Source organism: Mugil cephalus, chromosome 18, assembly GCF_022458985.1.
Source record: "Mugil cephalus isolate CIBA_MC_2020 chromosome 18, CIBA_Mcephalus_1.1, whole genome shotgun sequence".
Classification (NCBI taxonomy): domain Eukaryota; kingdom Metazoa; phylum Chordata; class Actinopteri; order Mugiliformes; family Mugilidae; genus Mugil; species Mugil cephalus.
In genome coordinates this window covers 4,042,260-4,065,326 of record NC_061787.1, presented here as the reverse complement: position 1 = coordinate 4,065,326, position 23,067 = coordinate 4,042,260, and the positions used below count along the sequence as shown (strand labels likewise).

The following is a 23,067-nucleotide window of genomic DNA, read 5'->3' as shown; positions in this document are numbered from 1 at the left end:
AGCCTGAGTTGACGCCGTTAAACGATAGCTTAACTGTAGCGCTGCAGCTCTTGTTGCCTCTCTTACCTCTCTGTTGGAAACTCTTGTTGCCATCCTGACAAATGGAGGTCATATAACGAGTACTAAGAAAAAAAAAAAACCACCATGAGCACATATGTCTCTGCTGTCATGTGGCTGCAAGAAGAAAAATGACCAAAGAGACAAAGAAAGGCTTGTCTCCGTTTTTAAAGTGTGTTGTAGTCAGATCGCAGCACAGTGTAGGGCGGACTCTAGCATGTTGTGATTGCATCGCTCATTCTGACCAAATGCAGATCTGCAAAGTCAGTTCACCGCGTTCACCTTTAGTCCACGCGGCGAAGTCGTTTTCAATCTCCTTCCCTCTAGCTGTGACGAAAAGCTGATCCAATGGAGAGTGTCTAAAACAAGCAGTTCATTTAGCGCCTGGCTGCTCCTGCCCTTTCAGCGCTCCAGCCGGGCCTTGTCCTCGGCTCGCCCACCTCTCGGAGGTGATGGACAGCAGCAGCAGAGTCGAGCGCTCTGCGACACGGTGCAGCAAGAGCCGCTTTCGTGATTTTGGGACGTTTCGGGGATGTCTCCGTGTCCACGGTTTCATTAAAACGTGACTCGCTGATACGTACCCTGTGTCCTTTTGGAGGAAAATACTCGACTCTGTTCATCCTCCCAGGAGATGTATCCGTGTGACCTATTTTTTCCTCTGAAGTCATTCTCTCCGTCTCTCTGCACTGACAGTGTCAGTCTGCCTGAATGCGTTGCCCTTGTAATCTGCCTGTACTACACCGCCACACTTCATTGTAGTGCCAGTCAAACTGTGACGCTAGTGACCAGATTTGTGCTTTTACGTTGTGTAACAGGAGCAGAAAGTGATGATCAGCTGGGTCAGGTATGTCTACCCCGAGTCTATGGGAAATAGAAATAGATACAAAGGTGGTTGTGACGTCCTTGGGCGATTGTGGAAAATTCTCCTACCTGATCCTTGAGCCATATAGACCAATATATAGGCCTACTTTTCCCACTAATGCTCCATCTATCTGTTTTAGCAAACCTATACCAAACAAAACAGGCGATCTTTATTGAATGGAATAGTTTTTGCAGAAGTTTAATTGCTGTTTCTCATTGGCTTACATTGAATGTCCTCTCACTCATCAAGAACAAGAAGTTAAGGAACATAACTTTGTTTCCATGTAAGCAAAAAAAAGAGCAGAACGAGACGAGAACTGTCCCTGGCTTTTAGCGAGACAGACAGACAGACAGACAGACCAGAGCAGGCCTATTCAACTGGCGGCCCGCAGGCCACATGCGGCCCAGAAGCAATGCCCGAGTGGCCCAGCTGGTGGTTCAGTTCAGTTCAGTTCAGTTCAGTTCAGAAAGCAAGCACGTCGGGTAGCCTAGCAACCAACCCACAACGCAGCGCGTTAAACTACTGATACAGACCGCTTTATAAACTCAAGGAGTATGTCTTTGTCAACCCTTAAATGGAAAACTGAAGATGAAAGCCGTCGGTTTAACCCTGCCTCGACAGAAAGATGCTGTTTTATTTTACTGTCAAACCCCAAACCCGAGTGCAAAGTCCAGAGACACCACCAGGAAAAACCCCCAAACTTTCCAGGTCAATTTTGGCGAAGGATCCACGGAGACATTTAGCATTTTTTAGGAAAGAGGAAAAAAAAGCTGCTGCGTGTAGACTAGAACAACTGTTATCAGGAGTTATTACATTTTAGGCAGAACAAGTAGCATGAACACCATGTTAGCCGACTGCTAGCACAAGCCATTAGCCTAGCATGGTAGCCTGAGCTAACACAGTAGTGGAAATGGAGATGCCTTAGCTCCACCCCAACATGACCCTGTGACCATATTTGGAGTGTGGGGGGAATAGAGCCAAAACTGTTTCATCACCTTAAATGTGCACTTCTGGTTTTAGAGCTGCAGTGTTTATTCTCATACTTCAGACATGAAAATTGTCATTACCTCCTCGTTATTGGCTGCTGATAACGTGCAGCCCAGCTTAAGATCTCAGTTTTAAAATGTGACCTGGCCCTAGCACATCTAACAAATTAAAACTTGGAACAGAGAGCATAGCTTCACCTGACTGCTGTTTATTTTAACGTCCACTAGGATGGTTCCATTTCCTTCTTTTAATTAAAATTATAAAAACTAACCTCCTGTTTTCATATGAGGAGAGATGGGGACCTGCAGAGGGATTACATACGGCTGCCTCCGGCCTGAATGTTTTGAATGGTGCTGTAGATATATGGTGTTAAAATGTATGAATGAAATGTCATATATTCAGAACTTAAATGAGACTTAAATGAGAGAATACATGCTTGGGTGTCTCCTCGCAGTGCATTTAAAAAGTCAGATGTTGAGATTAGAGTGGGCGTCTAATGCAAACTGCTTTCCTGCAGACGGAGGCTGTTTTCTTCTTTCTTTCTTTCTTTCCAAAAACCTAGCACAAACATTACCTAATTCGACTAGGCTCGGCTCACCAGCCTGGACAGATTTAGGAGCGTTATGCAAGTAGCGTCCAGTGTGCTCCACAGCCGCTAACCTCAAGCAGATTTAACCAAAGTCGGCCGATGCTGACTCAAACCATGAATTGTACAATTTCACGCGGCTTCCGTCTAGAGATACAAAATCCACAATGCAGCTTTTTTTTTTTTTTTTTTCACAGAAGTATCAGCGCTACATGAGGCCCCTTTAACTGACTTTTAAAAATGAAACTTTAACCCTATTTTATTGTCGCAACCAACCATATTTCCAGAGCTGGGAGTGAGAATCCATTTGTCTGGATAAAGCTACATGTTTGGCCGTGGAGTGTAAATACAGATTGACAAACCCTCCGTGAAAGCTGTTTTTATCATAAACTGGGAAATTGGCTTTTATAAATTGAAAATGTGTTACCATATTTTACCATATGCACAAAATAAGTATTTTCATGAGATGTGATATGTGTCGTGTGCTACATGGTGCTGCAGGTTAAAAGACACCACTAGGAGATAAAGGTGCATAGATCACTTTCAGCCTCTCGCTCACCAAGATAGTCTCCAATTTAGTCCACAAGCCATTTACACTGAGGGAGCACTGAGCAGATTGGTCAGGCACTCTCCACCCGGTGTCGGTTAAAGAGGCTTTCTCTGTTGGAATAGCCACACTCTTCCTCTCCATCCACCGTTTACAGCCTCGATAGCTTCTCTGTGCTATTGAGCGGCTGTGCTGGTGATGCTGCAGGCCAGACAGTTGAGACACAATGTCCATATATATGTTTGCGAGTTGGAAACGGTCCCAAGTGAAAATGAGCCGCCCACGTGTCCGGTGTCTGTTGCTCGCCCCCCCCCCCCCCCCCCCCCCCCAAGTATTTGCGTCATCAAAGCTTCAGATGCAGACACTCCACGATGCTCCATCTCTGTCCTTGACATCACTCACTATAAAAAGAAGGCCTTGGTAATTGCCGTCCCATGTGGCTATACGATAATGGCTGAGCAGTCATGCTGCGTTCATCTCTATACATTAGGAGAGTAACGGGGACTGAAGACAAATTGGTGTTGTAATTAGTTTCAGAGCTGACAGGTTGATATCACAGCTGCTGATTTAAGAAGTGAGAATCTCCTATCCTCTTTTTTTCAAGGCGATACCATAGCATACCATTTACCGTATAATACCATACCATACCATTTGCCATAGCATAGCATAGCATAGCATTTACCATACCATACCATACCATTTACCATAGCATAGCATAGCATTTACCATACCATACCATTTACCATAGCATAGCATAGCATTTACCATACAATTTACCATAGCATAGCATAGCATTTACCATACCATTTACCATTTACCATTTACCATTTACCATAGCATAGCATAGCATTTACCATACCATACCATACCATACCATACCATACCATACCATACCATACCATTTACCATAGCATAGCATAGCATTTACCATACAATTTACCATAGCATAGCATAGCATTTACCATACCATTTACCATAGCATAGCATAGCATAGCATAGCATAGCATTTACCATACCATACCATACCATTTACTATAGCATAGCATAGCATACCATAGCATTTACCATACCATACCATTTGCTGTATAGTACCATACCATACCATTTACCATAGCATAGCATTTACCATACCATACCATACCATACCATTTATCATATAATACGATACCATACCATACCATTTATCATAGAATAGAATAGAATACAATAGCATAGCATAGCATAGCATAGCATTTACCATACCATACCATACCATACCATTTACCGTTTTAGTGTAGCATAGCATACACCATAACATTTACCATACCACACCATTTACCATGCCATAGCATAGCATAGCATAGCATAGCATAGCATACCATTTACCATAGCATAGCATACACCATAACTTTTTACAATACCACACTATTTACCATGCCATGTCATAGCATAGCATGGCATAGCATACCATAGCATAGCATTTACCATAGCATAGCATAGCATAGGCCATACCATTGACATTACCACACTATTTACCATACCATACCATTTACCATACCATACCACACTAGGAGTCGTACAAACTACTCCTTCTCTCCTCTGCCATGACCATGAACTATGTAGTATTAACGTATATATAACTATATACAGTGCTGAAATACAACTAAAGCATTACTGCAGTGCACGCTCATCTGAAAAGGCATCGTTAGTAGAGGAACGGTTCAAATCCTCTGGACTGTTAATAACTTCACCAAACGTCCTCTGGTAACAGAGAGAAGGAGGCTGCACATCAACATCAACGATCTTCCGGTGAATTTCCCCGTCCCAAGATACTGGACGTCATCGGCGGCTAAATAAATCGATGCCTGACACGCTGAAGGCTCTGGTCAGGGAAAATGGTCAGGGATCTACTTGGAGGATTCAGGACAGAGAACAACATCTGGTCTTAAGGTGGTGGTCACAACGTGTTTGGGGGAACTTGAGTTGCTGCTCAAGGTCCATCAACAGCTGACAGTCCCTCACAGTGACTTGGATGCGTGCAGATGTTTTTACAGCTGGTCTTGGCTGGTCTCCACCTTCTCCAGAAGGACTTCTTCCTCTTCTGTTCTATCACAGCTGCCCAACATTATACTACAAAATGTTAAGCATGTTTTACTCAAACGCAGTGCGTGTATTTTTAGCTGGCGTAATATATTCATAGGTGAAATATTCATTGCCTGAGACGTACAGGATTTGTTGAAGGTGTTAAAAGCAGAGAGTAAGAATCTTCCACCCCCAGAATGTGGAGATTTGTAGTTTTGTTAACGGATCAAAGGAAAGCCATGCGATGTTTTCAGAGAACATGTATCTGCATCTGTACAAACGCATGCGTCACACGTGCCAGAGTGTGTATCTTATCATTTTGAGTGTAAAACGCGATTCCTTCCGACCGTGAAATCTTTGCAGAGGCGCGTTGGGGCTAGATCTCTTATCACAGTGTCTGAATGAGGAACGTTTGTGAATGGTATTGTGACAGTCTGTGTTTACACTGCGTGGTACCAGATTTCCGAGTCTGAGAGATTTTTCAGCTTTTTTTTTTTTTTTTTTTTTTTTTTTCCACAAAAGCTGTGAATGTGGAACTTATTTTCACACTTTGCACATGTGCCATTGTGTGTATATCTGTGTGTGTGTTTGCGTTGTGGATTGAAGTGTCATATTTCTACTGTTATACATGACTCAGAAACTCATCTGACGGACATGTGTGCTTTCTCTCTTCAGAATGAGCTTATTTTACTTTGGGGATATAAAAAAAAAACGTGACTTGTGGCGCGAGGTTCAGCAGCAGTCTGGGGTGACAGGCCCAGAAATGAACCGGAGGAATGACTAATAAGCTGAACGAGAGGAGAGATGCTCTGTCGATGAGGCCAGTGGCCCAATAATAGGACGGACATAATTGTCTGGCCTTCTGAGTCATCATGGCTCTCTCCACTGCTGGTGCTCTCCCATCTTGTTTAGACACTGTCGCTAATGGACCTTCTCCTCCTGTCCTGCTTCCCGTCCGTCCATGTCCATCCTGCCTGTCGTCCCTCTGAGCCCCCCCTCCGTCCCGCCTCTTCGTCATCGTCATCGTCTTTATTTCGCCCCTCGATTCGCCGCGACGTGTCGTTTGAAGCGAATTCATTTGCAAACGGGAAACAGATCTCCATCCACAAAGTAACCACACAAACTGTCTGTGTTTATAAAATGATCGGAAGTGTTGTTCAAAGGAAATGAAACCATATGCGCCAATGTGCTGAAACTGCATGTGTGCAGATCACACACCGATCAGGCATAACATTATGACCACCTTCCCTTCCCAGTATTGTGTAGGTCTCCCTTTGTGCCTCCAAAACAGCTGTGACTCATCAGAGAACAGACATGGGTCTTCTGAGGGGGTCCTGAGGGGTCTGTTAGCGTAATGTTATTAGTAAGGGGGGCTTTGAGGGGAGGGGCAGTTTGGGATCTAGTGAATTTGGAGGCCAGGTTGTGCTGTTCTTCATGTTTTTTTTCGAGTTGTTCCTTCAAAGATTTTGTGGTTGCATCCTGCTGGGGATGGCTGCTTCCATAATAGACTGTCATTGCTATGGGGTGAGGGGGGTGGGGGGTGGGGGGTCTGGTCTAACATCCATGCCATTGATGTCAGGTCCAAATGTTTCCCAGCAGAACGCTGAATTATCACAAGATGGTTTAAATTCCTGTTAAAGGTGGTTCTAATGTTATGGCTGATCAGCACCCCATGCCACGTACCAGACAAGATGGCATTGCAAAAAAAAAAAACAAAAAAAAAAACGTACCTCCTGGACATAAACATTATCTTTTATCTTGTACCTGCAATGTTGTTTGAGACGGAGAAAATGAGATTAGAGCACGGAGGTCAAATAATGTGTGATGCGAATACTTGATGACATTAGCATGTAGCTCAAATATAGTCTCACAGATGGGCCGGCACATATGTCACTCCGAATAATGTTTTAAGCATTATATCCTTCAAGCATGATTCATTTGAGGCATTTTTCCTTTTTTTTTTGCTGTACTTGATCTATTTGTAGCTGCGTTATTGTTTCATAGCCTGAAGTAGCCAGAGGCCGAACAAATATCAGCAGAATATTTTGAATATATTTACTCTGGCGAAGACGGCAGAAGATGTTTCATTTTCAACAAATTCAAATTATTATTTGCTGCCTCTGGGGCTCGTTCAGGTTTCACGTTGTGGCCGACCTGCATCAGTGCAAAGAAAAAATCTTTCCGACTCTCATTCGATTCTCTGCTGCTCGGAGATGAAGCTCCATCCTGAAAACAATATGTTTTACAAACGACTTTATATGACTTCGGATTTTACATATATCTTTATTTTTCCTGTTTCTCTTCCCCCAGGGTCGTCCCAGCCTCGGCCCCCTGAGCACCAGCGCCTGTGTCTTTCCTCCGCCTCCTATTCCCCCTCCTCCTCCTCATCGTCTTCGTCTCGGACCAGCAGCAGCTCAGTGTGGCGAGGGCGGCAACGATGGGCCGGAAGCTGGACCTGTCGGGCCTGACGGACGACGAGGCCGAGCACGTCCTGAAAGTGGTCCAGCGGGACATGAAGCTGAGAAAAAAGGAGGAGGAGAGGCTGAGGTGAGATGGGATTGTCCTGCCGGGCGCTTCTTCTTTCAAGTGTTTTCGCACGTTTGTCACGAACGGGCTGATTTGAGAGGAGCTGATAAGGAGTTGTGACGTTCGCCCGTGAGCAGAAATGACCCGATACAGTGGCGCAGAGCTGTCTGAGGCGTTGAGTCAATCATTTTATTTTAGGAAGAGCAGTGTTCAAATGTTTGGGGGAAAAAAAGGTTAAAAATGTAATAAATGGATGAAAGCACGTGAAAGCAAAGTGTTTGCACATTAGGTTAGATTAGTCCACTCTGGCATAACATGGTTGTGTAGTAGAATAATATTTAACCTCCTGAGATCCAAGCATTTGTTGACTAGCACTGACTAGCAGACAAGAAGTATAAAAAAATAAGCATCATATTTGAACTGGAAGTAATAAAGAAATTATGTGGAGACAGGGATTATTACACCGTATGTTACAATTTAAGTCAAGAATGTGTAACCAAAATAAAAAAAAGTCCCTCAAACGAGTAGGTGTTAATTTGTTGAATTTGCGTGTCATATCAAACTAGACAAGTAAATAAAGATACTGACCGTTCGCAAACAAGACAAGTGTCTCCTTACAAAGACAACAGGACTAAATGAAGCAGAATAAACTGCCACAAATCTAAAACACCGTGTCCCCATATGAGGACGCCGGGTCTCGGGAGGTTAAAATAACTGGTATCTCAATAATGTGTAGGTCTCCCTTGTGCCTATAATGCAGTTGTGACTCATCAGAGTATGGACATGGGCCTTCTGAGAATGTCCTGTGGTGTCTGGAAACAGGATGTTTTTAGTGGGGGACTTCGGCCCCTGTGGGTTGAGGGGAGGGGCCTCTGTGGATCATCCCATGGATAGTTGATCAGTTTGGGATCTAGTGAATTTGGATGCCAGGTCAACACCTTTGTGCTGTTCTTCATGTTTTTCTGAGTTGTTCTTAAACCATCTGACTAGGATGGGCTGCTGCCATCAAGGTTTGTCCTTACTATGGGGTGGAGGGGGGGTCTGGGTCTGGTCTAGGATGTCTAAGTAACATGCACATGAATGAATGCCAAGTCCAAAAGTTTCCCAGCACTACACTGAATTGTCACAATGTGGTCAATGTTATTTACTTCTCCTCTTAAAAGTGGTTTTAATGTTGTGGCTGATTGGTGCACGTTCGTATTACAGCATAGATCCACTGTGCTACACACCAGACAAGATGGTATTACCAAAAAAAACATACCTCCTGGACACAATGTTGTTCAATGTTAGTTACTCATGTTAAAAGTGGTTTTATTGTTGTGGCTGATCGGTTTATTTACTGTAGTTTTCTGTAAATATATATATATATATTATAAATTAATTTATTGCATACAGGGATTTTAACCCAGTCATGCGGTTTGTTGAGTATCTCATTTCTGTGTAAATTATACACTATCTCGTGTCAAGAAGGAGACACGAACCCCGTGGCCCGACTCAAGACTCCAAGAAAAAAAAAGGCTTTAGTGGCTCAAAAAAAACTAGTTCAACGTTACAAACTCGGCGGGTAATAAAGCACAGGGAGTACACTGAGGCAAACTCAAAGACTAGAGTCATGGTTCAAGAAGTGAACGAGAAGGCTGGGGAGGGAAGGAGCCGAGCGCAGACACGATGAGTTCTCTGGTTTTAAACGTGGCCCTCAGAGGGAACTGGGACCTGAATGGAAATAAGTTTACTTTTGGGTCCTCGCCACAGTCTGTTGCTACGAATGTGATCAATGACAGCGTCAACAAGTAGTTTAAGTATTAATCTAAGCTTTCGAAGGTGAGCGTTTGGTTAGAGCCAGGAGTTTGTTTATAGTATGAGTTTTTTAATCAAAGCAGTCATGGTTTATTCATCAGGAATAAGATGCTTGAAGGTTTTTTTTTTTTTTTTTTTTTTTTTTTTTTTGCAGGCTGTCAGGTCTGTGTGTGTGTGTGTGTGTGTTTGGGGGGGGGGGGGCTTGTTTCGGGGCCCTGGGGGCTCTGCTCTGGTGTCACAGCTTCTTATTTAAAATGCGACAAGTGCTGGCCTGTACTTTCTCCTCACCTCCTGTCCTTCACTGCCTCTGCCTCGGCCTTTATTCATATCTCCTGTGACAGGCATCTGTGGTGGTTTGACCATGACTCGTGTGCTCAGATCAGTTTTGTGTTGTCTCAGCGGCACGATGGGGGGGGGGGGGGGACATTTCTGTGTATCTAATGGCGCAACAGAATGCAAAATATGTCTTTGGCTGAGTTTAAAATGTGGTTGAACCCTGTAATTTCTGCAAATATTTGTCTCTTGACTACCTACCAGGCCCTAGCATCCGTCATTTTGTTGTGGGAATCTGATGTCTTTCTCCGAACGTGAACACCGATCCTCAGCGGTTTATTGTTCTTGAGCGGATGCCACGAGTGATTAGGCCTCTTTACGTAGAGCACTGAACATCTTAACTGTGCTCTGAGGAGCATAACAAAGTTGCTTCACGGACCAGAGCGCTGCCATTGGTCTGCGCTGCTCGAAACTCCACTTATTTTCCCAGAATCTGTTTCAAAGCGAAGATGGTGTATGCCCAAATTACTAGGCTGTAACATGCTTCTCCACCGAGCTGTCACGAACGATCAGAACTAATTTATGCCTCGCAGGCTGTTATTACTGCTGTTTACTGCAAGAAGATGGGCAGAATAATATTGATGTGATCACAGGAAGATATTTATTAGCCAACAATTCTTCCAGACATATTTAGGTTTGCATGACTTGTTCAATTTATATAAAAGCAGTTTGCACATGAATATTGGATGCAAATATTTGAACTTGTCTGAGCTAAAACCTCGGGAACATCATGTTGTTTCCTCTTTCTGGTCCCTTATTCCGTAGTAGGGCCCTTTACTTAAATATAAGTGGCAGTTGCACACTATAAAACATCCCGTTTTATGATTTAAAACTGCTCCTTATGCAAAATGGCCACTTTCGTAGTGTTTTATATTTCTGCATCAGTGTTAAGGAACCATTATAATGTTAATGTTGCAGAAAATCCTTGTTTTATGCGCAGTTTGATATGGTGCCATGAGTGTGAAATCTTAACTGAACAGTGAAAACCAGAGCTCCAAAAGCCAATAGTGTCCTTTTTTCAGAAGACTCCTCCTTTAATGATTCTGGTAGACGCAAGGAAGATGGCCCTTCTGTTATAAGTATGTTGGATCCAGTATTTAATATCCAAGTCCAGGTCGAGATCCCCCTCGTGATATGGTGGCATTATGCTGTATTGCTTTATTACATCGAAGCTCTGCTCCAGGTTTGTTTTTATTTCTTTTCTTCAACCGATGCTGATCAGCAGGGAAGCATCACCGCCTCAAAGTGCTAGTTCTTAGGTTATGAATAAAAGTTTGGTTTGTTTTTGCAGTCACGTAAAATGTTCTTTGACTTTTCTGAATCAGAGATCGAATTTTTTTTTTTGCATATTGACAAAGGACGAGCTGTACTGCTCATGCTCTTTTAACACGTCTTCTTGTGTAAAATTGGGTGAGTCGCTTTAAATGCCCAGATACTTATCATAATTACAGTATTTCTACTTAGTCTTCTATATTTTATAAAAAACAATCAAATAATCTGTATAATCGTATAACATAGTTGAGCTTCATGCCTGTATATTCATGTGCATGAGATGAGATGACTGTCTATAAGTACTGCTCGGTACTAAATCATTTCACTTCTATTGACTGTACATAAACATAAACAGCAAGTCTCCACTTGCATTGTCTATTGCGTGTTTGGAGCCTCTTGTTTTTCCATTTAATCAATACTACCCTCTGCTCTACCTCCACCAGTTACAAAGAAATGTTGGATTATATACTGAACTTATTTGTTTATTTCTACTCTCAGGGTCCTAAGGGGCTGCTTTACAGAGTGGTTGGCATGGCAATTGGTAGTCACCATGAACGACACTTATCAGACACTTGAGCATGCATCAACATAATATCAATTACCTATAATGAGAGAAACTATCCTTGAAAAAAATTATATGACATGTATTTTAGTGTTTTAGTTTGACCCAAGTCCCACCCACTTACATGGAGAAGGTGGAGCTTATGACTTATTCTGCAGCCTCCAGCCACCAGGGGGGGCTCTACTTGCTCTGTCTTCACTTAGCTGTTATGTCATGCATCTTTAATTATAGTCCATGGTTCATCTTTTGCAGTGTTATGTGTCAATATTTTTTTCCCTTCTATATGTGATACAATGCTGCTTGTGTGACGACCTTCAAATACACCACTTTTATACGATTCAGCTATTTAAAAGAAGAAGAAGAAAGATTCACCTTGTCACAGACAGTCAGGTTTCCAGAAAGAAAAGAAATAAACTCTATATGCCATTCATTTGAAAGAAAGAATACATCTCACAGTACACTGTGTATGAAATTTGAAAGCTTGTTGTAGATGTTAGTTGAGCTTTTCAGCAGGTAGCTTTCTCCCTGGGGCTGACATGGTCCTGCACAGTTGTAAACTACCTCAGTGAAGTATTCATGGGGTGGTTTAAGCCTCAGCTGTCACTTTATAAGCCTTGTTTTAATGTTCCCCTATGCAGATTGATATAAAATGTTGAAACGCTTAATTAATGTTGCGATACCCTCTGTATTCATTATAACTATAATGAATACAAAAATAAAGCGTTAGTGGTGGTTGTGAGTCTGGTTTGGGACAATCCCTGCTGTCGTTTAGTTTCACCTATAGTTTTAAAGTAGGAATCTGCTGCTAGTTTATGATGTTTCTTCACTTCGTTGACTTTATTGCCATATGAGATATGAGTTTATATTATAACTTTGTGTTTTAGGGTTAGTTTCTAAAGTTACTAAATGGTTTCTCTTGAGCTTAGAGGCGTATAAATGAAATAAAGCGTTATGGACAGTGAGCTGCCCTAAATCTAAATGTTGTGCAGGTAGTGATGCGATGTCTGATGATGATGTGCTCAAGAATGGAGGACCTCAAGGGTCTGTTCTTTGCATTATTTTATTTCCCATGTACCTGTGATACCACCTAATATCTTTGACTACAGGCTAACTTATACTCTTACGCCGATGACACTGCTCTGTTTTTACACAAAGCAACTGGATTTTCTCCTCAATGATTTAAAATTTTGAAGCGATTTTAACAATCAGAACCGTTTCTGTCCTTTTTTTCTGGAGCCAGGTGCAACCACATCTGGATTAGATTTGAAAATGAAGAAGCCTATATGGTAGCGACAAGCCATGCCCCTAAAAGTGACTTAGTAGATTTACAGACAGGCGCATCCGAAGGCAGCCCTGTGCTGCTGGAGACGCTGTGGACCCATGCAGCCCATACATGGCTAATAGTGCAGGTTGTCAATTATCCACTGTCCATAGTTTATATTGGAGCTGTTGTGCTGCTGTTCAGTAGGAATATGTGTCGATGTTGAAGCCAATGTTTAAGACTAAAACTACCTATAAGCTAAACTTACTTTTATTTTGTATGCATAAGAGCTTACCAAGTTTGAAAGATAAGATAATCCTTTAATTTATCCCACAGTGATATAAAAGTGTATATTTTTCTTTACGTGGATCTTTATTGGTTGCTAACAGGGCGCCTTACATGTCCAGCCTGGCTGCAATTCTTGATTTAAAAAATTCAGCTCAGCTAAATTTGTATTTGGAAAGCCCTGCCCTAAAACATACTTTGCTTCATCAAGCATTTTACTTCACTTGGATACTTTACAAAATGGACCTCTAGCTGTATTGAAGAGGACGTAAAACTAATGATTGAGACCATAATCTCATTAAGTAAATGTTTGCTGAGGTAATAAATCAAATGAGAAGTGGGCTCATTTCACGGACCTCTGTATACGCCACACATTGCAAACTGTAGAAATAAGAGTTTTCATTTACCTTGCCTGATTAGAGTCGTTTGTGAGCCAGGACAGACTGAGCTTGAATTACATTCCTCCGCTTTCCTCTGAAAATCCTTTTCAGCTGTAGAGAAAAAAGCTCACGGCTTTACCGTTTGTATTTACAGAGTTAAGCATGTTTTGGAAATCACTGTAGGCGAAGGGAAGCTGCAAATAGTGAAATTAAAAATTGCTCCCATTCATTCAGCTCTGTCTACTTCAGCCTCACGGGTTACGTGGAAAGAATGGGACAAAGCCACTGTTAATGTCAGCGGTAACACTTGTTTACGTCCTGCAATTTGCAGTAGTGTTATTGCCCACTGAACTTGGATAGTTCATCTTTTCAATTTAACTTGAGTTCATTAGCGCGCACAGACTGAAGTGTTTGCTCTCTTGCTTGTGTTTCCAATGGCTCTGTTCTCGCTCGCGTTCTTCTTTTGTCCCCGTCGCCGTCCTGCACGACTCATGTTTTCTGCTAATGGCTTCAACCGTGATGCACCGTGGAATGTTTCCTGGAATAACGGTGTGATAATAAATATTTTTGTAACTTCCACTTGCAACTCGTTGGCTCTGCTACTGAAGGCAGACAGCATGATTCTGCCAATTAGAGGGGGTGAGTGGCTCAACCTCTGGCCTCCACCGTCTCAGTGGTCATCCAGCTGGAGAGTCTCATTATGTAGCGGCGGCAGCGGCAGCATCAGAAGGAAGCTCAGGGGAGCACAGGCGTGGGCCTACTTAACAAACATCACAGGCACTCCCATGGAACACAGACCGGGAAATTATTACAGATAGAAATAGCTATCCACCGCAGTTTGTTGGAGTTTCAGCGGCGCTCGCTGCTAATTTGCTCCAGGATGTTCGCAAGGATCCTCTCCGTGAAAGTGTCTGGCAAGTCCGTGTATGGATGGGCCAATTACTGTACTTGCAACCCTTACTCCAAAACTAATTTCAAATGCAGCTGCCAAGTCTATCATTGCAATTTAAAGACAAGGCTGTCTGTTATTTCATCTTGCTCGTAGGCGCCGAGCAAACCAATAAAGCATTTTAAAAATGAACAATGCTCCACGGGGAAACCTTGATTATCCGTCGAGTCGTCGGCCGGTGCACTTGTTAGTCATTCACTCTTCACTGTATTGTTTCACTCTTTATTTGTGTGGTAAAAAAAAAAAAAAATACAGCTTTGCCTTCTCTTCCCAGTAGAGGGAGATAATTTGCGTCAGCAGTTTTAATTACTCAGCAAGATTGTTAATATTTTTATAGTGAAGTTCACTCAAGTGATGCTGGGCTGTACCCATAGAGATCTTATTATTATTATTATTATTATTATTTGACTCTAATCGAACCATGTGCAGCTGCATTGTTGGAAGGCTGTTACTGTTTTATATTTTAATAAGAACACGCTCACTACTCCTTTGAGAGAATCCTTTTAGCTCATTTAACCAATATGTCTGACGCATCCAAAGCCTCTGCTTTCTTTCTCCCCTTTTCCTTTCCCTCAGTTGACTCTTTCGGCTCTTGTCGATGTGGCAGGCAGGCAGGTACACGGCGCCGGAGTCACGCTGTGAGGGCAGGCTGTTTGTGAAAGAAGGTGGCGGAGGATGTCACTCTGGCAGAGTCGCGGCGACCTCGATTTCCTCCCGTATTTTCCCTCTTAGCTCTCCGTCTGGAGATGACACAAATACAGACGCCCACTCAGCCAGGTTCATAGATAAGTGGGCAGCTTACAGAATGATTTATTTTTGAGCCAAGATGGGAGACATTCAGGTTCTGTTTGGTTCAAATGGGTCTTTATGCATGAGGTGTAATTAGATTTGAGGGGACATGCAGTCGGATGATATTGCCCTTTCCTTGCAGGACGGTCCCTTTGGGCTGCACTGCTGTCCTCTTTGTCAAAGAAACACACACCATAAGGTCCTAGGTCACGTCCTTTCATGGTAAAGATTTTAGTTTAGACCCTCATTTATTTAAACAATCCTCCAGCTTTTATATTGATTTTATGTTTCTTTAATGGCCCAGGTTTCCCAGACTCGTGAACTAGCGACCCCGACCTCTCCGTGTCAAAGACGAGTCCAGGAATTATGAAACTAGTCCAACGCTGCTTTGCGTGTGGTGTGAATAGCTCCATTGTGTTAAACAGACATGTATTTTTTCTATTTCTTCTCAAAGGTGTTTATTCTGTGCCATAATCCAGTTTGGGGGCCTACGTTAACATGTGATTTTAACATGTGTTTTCCAACATGAAAAAAAAAACGCAAAGCTGCCGAGAGCTAATGTGCAACTGCACATACGCAACAAGACCCTTAACAATGGAACAGCTTTGAGTGGCTAATCGCCTCACCTCCGTCCGTCTTTAGCATGAATGTATTTCTGTTCAGCAGCCAGGAAAGTGGGTCTTGATGGAGTTAATTTCAGTCTGGCTGTTGTTGTTGTGGCAGTTGGCTGTGCTTCTCCTTTGGTGGGGGATTATCTGTGTTACGTTACTGGCGTGGGTTATTTGTCTGAGTCATGTTGATGCGGATTGTTTTTGATGTGGAGGTGCTATGTGGAGTTCTGGTCTGCAGTGTGTGTGTGTGTGTGTGTGTGTGTGTGTGTGTGTGTGTGTGTGTGTTTGTTCCTTGTGCACAGCGAGCAGGAAGGACAAATCCTTCTGACCTTTTTTTCTGGAGCCACGTTGGCAGGTGTAATACCAGTATAATTTTGTGACTCATCACATTACATAGTCTGCCAGGGTAACATTAGGCTGCTCGGTTTGCTTTACTTAAGACTTCCCTTTTCTTTTCTTTCTTTCAGGCAGAACGAAAGATGTTTTGTGGGAAGGTTTTCATTTTTTCCTAATTGTTTTGGTATTTAAAGTCTCCATTTGCACCATAAACTGTGTAAAAATGGACAGCAAACAGCTCCTCAAGGTGAAGCCAAAGCAAGTAGAGCTCCCCCTGGTGACTGGTTGCAGCATAGGTCATAAGCTCCACCCCTTCCATGTTGGTGGGCGGGACTTGGGCCAAACAAAAACACTAAAACGCTTAAAATATATATTTTTTTCAAGGTTGGTTTCAGTCATTTTAGGTAGTTAATATAATGCTGCTACAAACCCAAGTGTCCATTTTGATTGAGTTTAATTTTAGTTTAGTATTTGACACTATAAAAATAGAAATAGACATAATGGCAACTACCAGTTGCCATGCCAACTGCTCCATAAAGCAGAAGAAATAAATAAATAAGCACAGTGTGTGATCCAACATTTCCTTGTAACTGGTGAGGGTAGGGCAGAGCGTAGTATTGATTAAACAAAAATGTGTGTAATTATTTACGAAGTGTGTGCAGGGCATCGATATTGTGGCTCCACTCTCGACAAAACTGGTCAGACTCTGACTCCAACGTCTCAAGATGGTGCCGCCCTTTTTCCTGGGAAAATACCGTCAGTTTGCAAGGAAGTGGGGACGTGTTGTCCATATTTATATACAGTCTCTGATTTGCAGCCAGGTAAAAACGGTCACGTTTTACAGTTTTCCCGTCAGTCTGTCCCAGGGCAGCTGTGACTAAGGTAGTTTACCACCACCAGGGTGTGACTGTATGAGCGGGAGAATAATGTGCTCACTGTAAAGTGTCTTTGGGTATTTAGAAAAGCTTATTATTATCATTATAGTTGTAGAATAGGCCCCTCGCACCATGTCTCCTCTAACAGGAAGGTTTTACGGAGCAAATGTCCTGATTTGACGCCACTGTCGGAAATGGCTCAGATACTGCTAACGATCTGGGTTGGGTGTCATGAGTCGACATTATGTTTTTCCAGGGTGAAATATTTCCAAACTGCAGACATGTCTGGTTAAAGTAACACCATAGAAATACAAGTATTCAGAGGTAGCTGGCTACTTTTTACTTCATAGCTGTGCACTAAAATTTAATTACAATAGTGTAACGTTGGAGCCAGCACAGTTTTGATTGCTTGGTAATATATTTACATTGGTTTGTCCCACCAGTAAAATGACAACATGTTCAGTATACACATATGACTACATTACAACCAATTTGAAGACACAGCGGAGCTTAAGATACATCCTTAACGGATCATTTAGAGCCAGGACAGTTTGCTACCTGGCAAGTATTTCCAAAACTGCCATCCCAAAACTATACAAGACAGTATTTCTAAAACATTTCAGGTCGACTTAATATGTGTAGACTGTGTACACACAAAACTGTCCGTGTAAAATAATATGTTTAGTTTTCTGTTTGTCCTGCTTCGGGCGACAAGACTACTTGGTTAGTCATAGTTTGGATTGAGATGGATTCGTGCCTTTGTGTCTTCCCGCCAGGTTGTTGTGACCTGACTTTTATGCAGCAGATGTTTTAATAATGTCAATGTCTTGCTCTGTGTTGCAGGACAGAGAATTAATGTGGACAGGAGGCTTAGTGGATAGGTGTAAATGAATTGCAGTGGGTAGACTTATTGACACTGAGAAAATGTCTCTTCCTGTTTCTATAGTGTCAGCTAAGACAAAAAATGACAGCTGAACATTATATTACCTGTATCTATACCTATACCTACAAAGACAGGAACAAATACTTGGGAAAAAAAAAAAAATGTGACTAGTGTTTTAGTTTGGCCCAAGTCCTGCCTACAAATATGGAGGAGGCGGAGCTTATGACCTATAGTGCAGTCTCCAGCCAGCAGGGGGCGCTCTACTTGCTTTAGCTTCACATTTGAGGAGTTTTTTTTTTGCAGGGAGGGGTTGAAAGCACTTGGAGTTTTCTGTCTGGGTCCAGTTATTCTTTACTTAGCTTTCATGTCTCTACAGTTGCAATAGACTTTGTGTTTTCTGATCAGACATCTCTTACATAATATAATTAAACTTAATCAGCAGATATAAATAAGCTTCCTTGACCACAGCCATTACACACGGGTGTGCGTGTGCATCTTTTGTTATCTTGGAGGTGCAGCATTTGAATGAGCTCTGGGAAATCAGCTCCTTCATTAATATTGTTACATTAATGAGGCTGCGTCGTACTGAACGTACGTGTGTCCAGTCAGGACAGGACTTCATGAAGCATCTTCACCACTTCCGTAAAATAAAAAAAAAAAAACATGTGTTTGTGTGCGTTTGCATCTCTCCAGGGCAAAGCGTCTTAAATAGTCGCTGGTTTACGGCGTCTGACGGTGGAGGATTCTGATTTCCCCTGAGGGCGACAAATCAGCAGCTGCGCAGCGATTCCGCCGTCGTCCTCTTCGGCTGCTGAGCCCACTGCATCGGCTGATGAGATAGTGAAAAATAATCCACCTCAGCTACTTGTGGCGCTTTCATCGTCCACACACGGCTTTAGATTTTCCAGCTGACTGAGTCCGTGCGTTTCTCTTCAACTCCTGTTTGCATGTGAATGTGTGTAGTAGCGCCTGCGTGTTGAATTTGCTCAGTGTGGGTCAAATGGAGGCGAACGGATCACTGCTCAGCGTCGCCTTCCTCTTGTTAAACCGCATTTCTGCCGAGATAAACTTTGGGAGTTATCTGCAGGACTGAGACTAAGACAGACTCGGAGTAATAGCCCGAGTTGTAACTTCTATATTTCTCCAGGTGCAGTGATTACTTCTGCAGCCGGCCAAATGTCAAGTGCTGTTTTGAGGAGGAGGAAAATAGCCGGTTGCAACAGGAAGATGGTGTTATCCGTCTTATTGTTTCCTTTCTCTCCCTTTGTGATTGTCTCATATAATAATCCTCAACCACTGCCCCTTTCCTCCCCATTTTCCATTCAGTAGTATGTACTAGTAGTACTCGTCCTCACGTCGTACTCCTCAGCAGTAGCTGTGTTGTGTTGGGATGGTTTGGATGAGGAGCTCCGCATCCTAAAGCCTCTCATTCACCCAGTGGACCCTGACTTCTGTTTCATATTGGAGTGACTGGACTCACATCCGACTGTGAGGATTTGTTCTGGGTGCAGCAATGCGATATTCAGGTTCCTTGGACACGGTCACTTTGTCACATCTTCACAAAGTTTTTGTGGGAGCTCAGAATCATCACGGCGTGTCCTGTCCTGGGGAGAGAGACGGAGCCTGTGAACGGTACCATCCGGATCATCACAGAAACTGAATCCTCGTCTTCGTTAAATGGCTGCGCTGTCGTGTCCTTAAAGCTTCTAAGTGTGCAGGTACTATCCTGTCTCTGTTACGGCCGCCTTGTTCTTCCTCTGAGGGGTCAGTTTTCTGCTGCTTTTAGCAGTTTAGTGTGTTACCTGACGCTGAATGGTAACGCCACAAGAGGGGATCTTTTTGTGCCGAAGTAAAGGATGGAAACACTGGTCTTTGTTGTAGGTAAATAACCAAATGTTATTCAAGTTCTCTTCAGTAACTATATACACTCACCGGCCACTTTATTAGGCACACCTTGCTATTAAAAGATTGGACGCCCTTTTGCCTTCAGAACTGCCTTAATTCTTGGTGTCATACTTTCAGCAAGCTGTTGCAAACATCCTAAAGGTTCCTCTATTGGATTGAGATCTGGTGACTGTGGAGGCCGTTGGAGTACAGTGAACTCATTATCATGTTCCAGAAACCAGTTTGAGATGATATAAGCTTTGTGACATGGTGCATTATCCTGCTGGAAGTAGCCGTCAGAAGATGGTTCACTGTGGTCATAAAGGGATGGACATGGTCAGCAATAATACTCAGGGAGGCTGTGGCATTTAAACCATGCTCAGTTTGTACTAAGGGGTCAAGAAAATATCCCCCACACCATTACACCACCAGCCTGAACCGTTGATACAAGGCAGGATGGATCCATGCTTTCATGTTGTTTACTCCAAATTCTGACCCTGACATCTGAATGTAGCAGCTGAAATCGAGACTCATCAGACCAGGCAACGTTTTTCCAGTCTTCTATTGTCCAGTGTTGGTGAGTCTGTGTGAACTGTAGTCTCAGTTTCCTGTTCTTAGCTGACAGGAGTGGCCCCCGGTGTGGTCTTCTGCTGCTGTAGCCCATCTTCTTCAAGGTTGGACGTGTTGTGTGTTCAGAGATGGTATTCTACATTCCTTGGTTGGAACCAGTGGTTATTTGAGTTACTGTTGCCTTTCTATCATCTCCAACCAGTCTGCCCATTCTCCTCTGACCTCTCACATCAACAACTGCTACTCACTGGACATTTTCTCTTTTTTGGACCTTTATCTGTTAAACCCTAGAGATGGTTGTGTGTGAAAATCCCAGTAGATCAGCAGTTTCAGAAAATGCATTGGATTGCAGCCATGTGATTGGCTGATTAGCTATTTGTGTTAATACCTAATAAAGTGGCCAGTGAGTGTATAACCCAGAAGATATTCTAATCTTGGGACTCATCACAGTAACTAGCTCTGTTTTCATCTTGTTTTTATCCTGAGGTAGTTCTGGTAAAGCTTGGACTAAAGTTGTTGGTCATTATCTTGCTGTAGGATGAAGCCCTGACCAACTAAACCAGAGGAAACTGCATATTGTTCTAAAAACCTCACAGTTCGCTGTAGCTCTACTGTGAATATAATTTAACACTTTAACACTTGCAGCCAATTTTTACGGGGTTCCAACGAATAAAACGAATTCTCAACCTACAGTAATTTGTTGTAAATGAAATGTGTTGTGTGTGACTCCGCTGCAGACTCTGAAAGATCACCAGGCCTCGTCTTTAGCGGGGCTTTACGAGACTCGACCGCCTCTGCTTGCGGACCAATTAGCTTGCGAGTGCTTTATTGCGACGCATCAGCTGAGGCCCGTTGGCAGCGGAGCTAATCTGTTTACATCGCATGACGTCAGGAAACGACGGAGCGGCAGAAGCGCGTCGGTGATATGTCATCTGCTCCGCTCCCAGAATAAAATTTAGCGTTTAGCTCTCCCTGCAGTTCTGCGCTCCATCCAGCCAATTAGATGGGGATCTCCCTCCCCCTGCTGCAGCAGCTCTGACCCCAAACCACAAGAGCCCTGATTTATGAGACGGATTCGATCTAATAAACCTCAACACGTACAGTGCATGAGCTGGAGACGCTGGCTCGTGTGTCTGCGGACCTGATGTTGAGGTTAGTCGTGTTTGAGAGGGTGCCAACAGATGAGAGCTCAGGGTGGGGCAGGGCAATGTTTTGCCTTATGTTAAAGACCTCTTGGGTTTATTTTGGACAGTCATTGATCCTCGTGTGTTTTCTCCTCCACTGGATCCAGCTTGTGTGTTTGTGTGTGTTTGTGTTGGCTTCCTTTGAGGAAATGGGCAGGATCTGATCGATACGTCTCCCTCGGGACTGTTCCTGTATTCCATCAGTCAAACACAGTGGATGACACACACTCCGTTTTTTTTTTTTCTTCTGCGTCTTTATTATCTTTACCCATTTTCTACCTTCTATATGTTTACTTACTGTCTTTCCCACACTCCTGTGTTTGTCCCGGAGTTGGAATTGTGTTTGTTTCAGTCGATATCGCCATGGCTGCAGTGTGTACAGTATCTGAAAGTCCTCTGCCTTTGCAAGCTAAAGGTGCAGCTCATGCGCTCAGATGGCTTTGCAGCGTATAATTGGCTTTCTCTCGTATTAAAACCCAGCACATAGAAGCCACATAAAACGTTCTCAATTAAAGCGGAGCGACTTGATTTTCGTCTCTTCTCTCACCCTCGTGAGGATTATGAACTGTACTTAAATCACCTCCTAAAACACTTTAACGACTCAGCCCTGACTTTATGTACAGTCGCCGGTTTCCGTCCTGCGTGCTTTTAATCCGGTCCCAATTCTTTTAAAACACATCTTGTGATTAAGAGTTTTATTATTCATAAATTTGCCCATACTTATTTTAAGCTTCTGTTTTTTGTGTGTGTAGCCTACTCTGAACTAGTGCTCTGCAAAACTACTCTGCAAAATCTTTGGTTGATCAAACCTTTTTTATATTTTTATTTTTTTTATTTTCCCCCACAGATTTAAATTTCTTTAAATTCACATTAACTTGAATCCAAAATATTTTAGTAAAGGGGATAAATGGAGGCAGAAAGATCTTTTCTGCATCTTTCATTCAGCGCTTCGCTCATTTATACAGGAGCTGTATCAACAGCCACCGCACTAGCCGAGATCTGTCAATCTAAGCCTCCTGTGCACAGTAGGCCCTGCCCCTTATCGCTGCTGAGCCAATCACGAGGCAGCATGTTACATGCTGACTCTGTCAGGTTCCCCGCAATTGGCCGAGAGCCTATTCAGTCCTCAGGTGAAATCCCAGATGAATGCTGCAATATTAGCAAACGAGAAGCTAACAGTGCAGCTAGCTCCCATCAGCCAACTGCAGAATAAATCATGAATATTTAAACCTGTGCATTATTTGAATAGCTTAATATTTAATGCAAAATAGTGATAACAATATATATTTATTAATAGCACTATGCTGAGTTTAATATAGAACACATGTAGTTACATACTTAATCTCTCCATCAGTTGTGTAATCAGTTGTATGTAAACAGGTTCAAATAAAGTCTAAAAAAATAGTAAATTTGTTTGTTTTAAATTATGATATCTGAAAATGAGCCTTAAATGTAGAATTCCATGAGAGG

General features: G+C 42.8%; 1 protein-coding gene across 1 annotated transcript in view; it reads left to right on the top strand.

The window, feature by feature from the left end:
- Positions 1–7,487: 7,487 nt before the first annotated feature.
- Positions 7,488–23,067, top strand: part of myripb (myosin VIIA and Rab interacting protein b) — a 123,710-nt gene continuing 108,130 nt past the window's right edge. Inside the window, exon 1 of the mRNA XM_047568455.1 lies at positions 7,488–7,647. Within this exon, the coding sequence (XP_047424411.1) occupies positions 7,538–7,647 (110 nt within the window). The 5' untranslated portion in view covers positions 7,488–7,537. The remainder of the gene's footprint in view (positions 7,648–23,067) is intronic.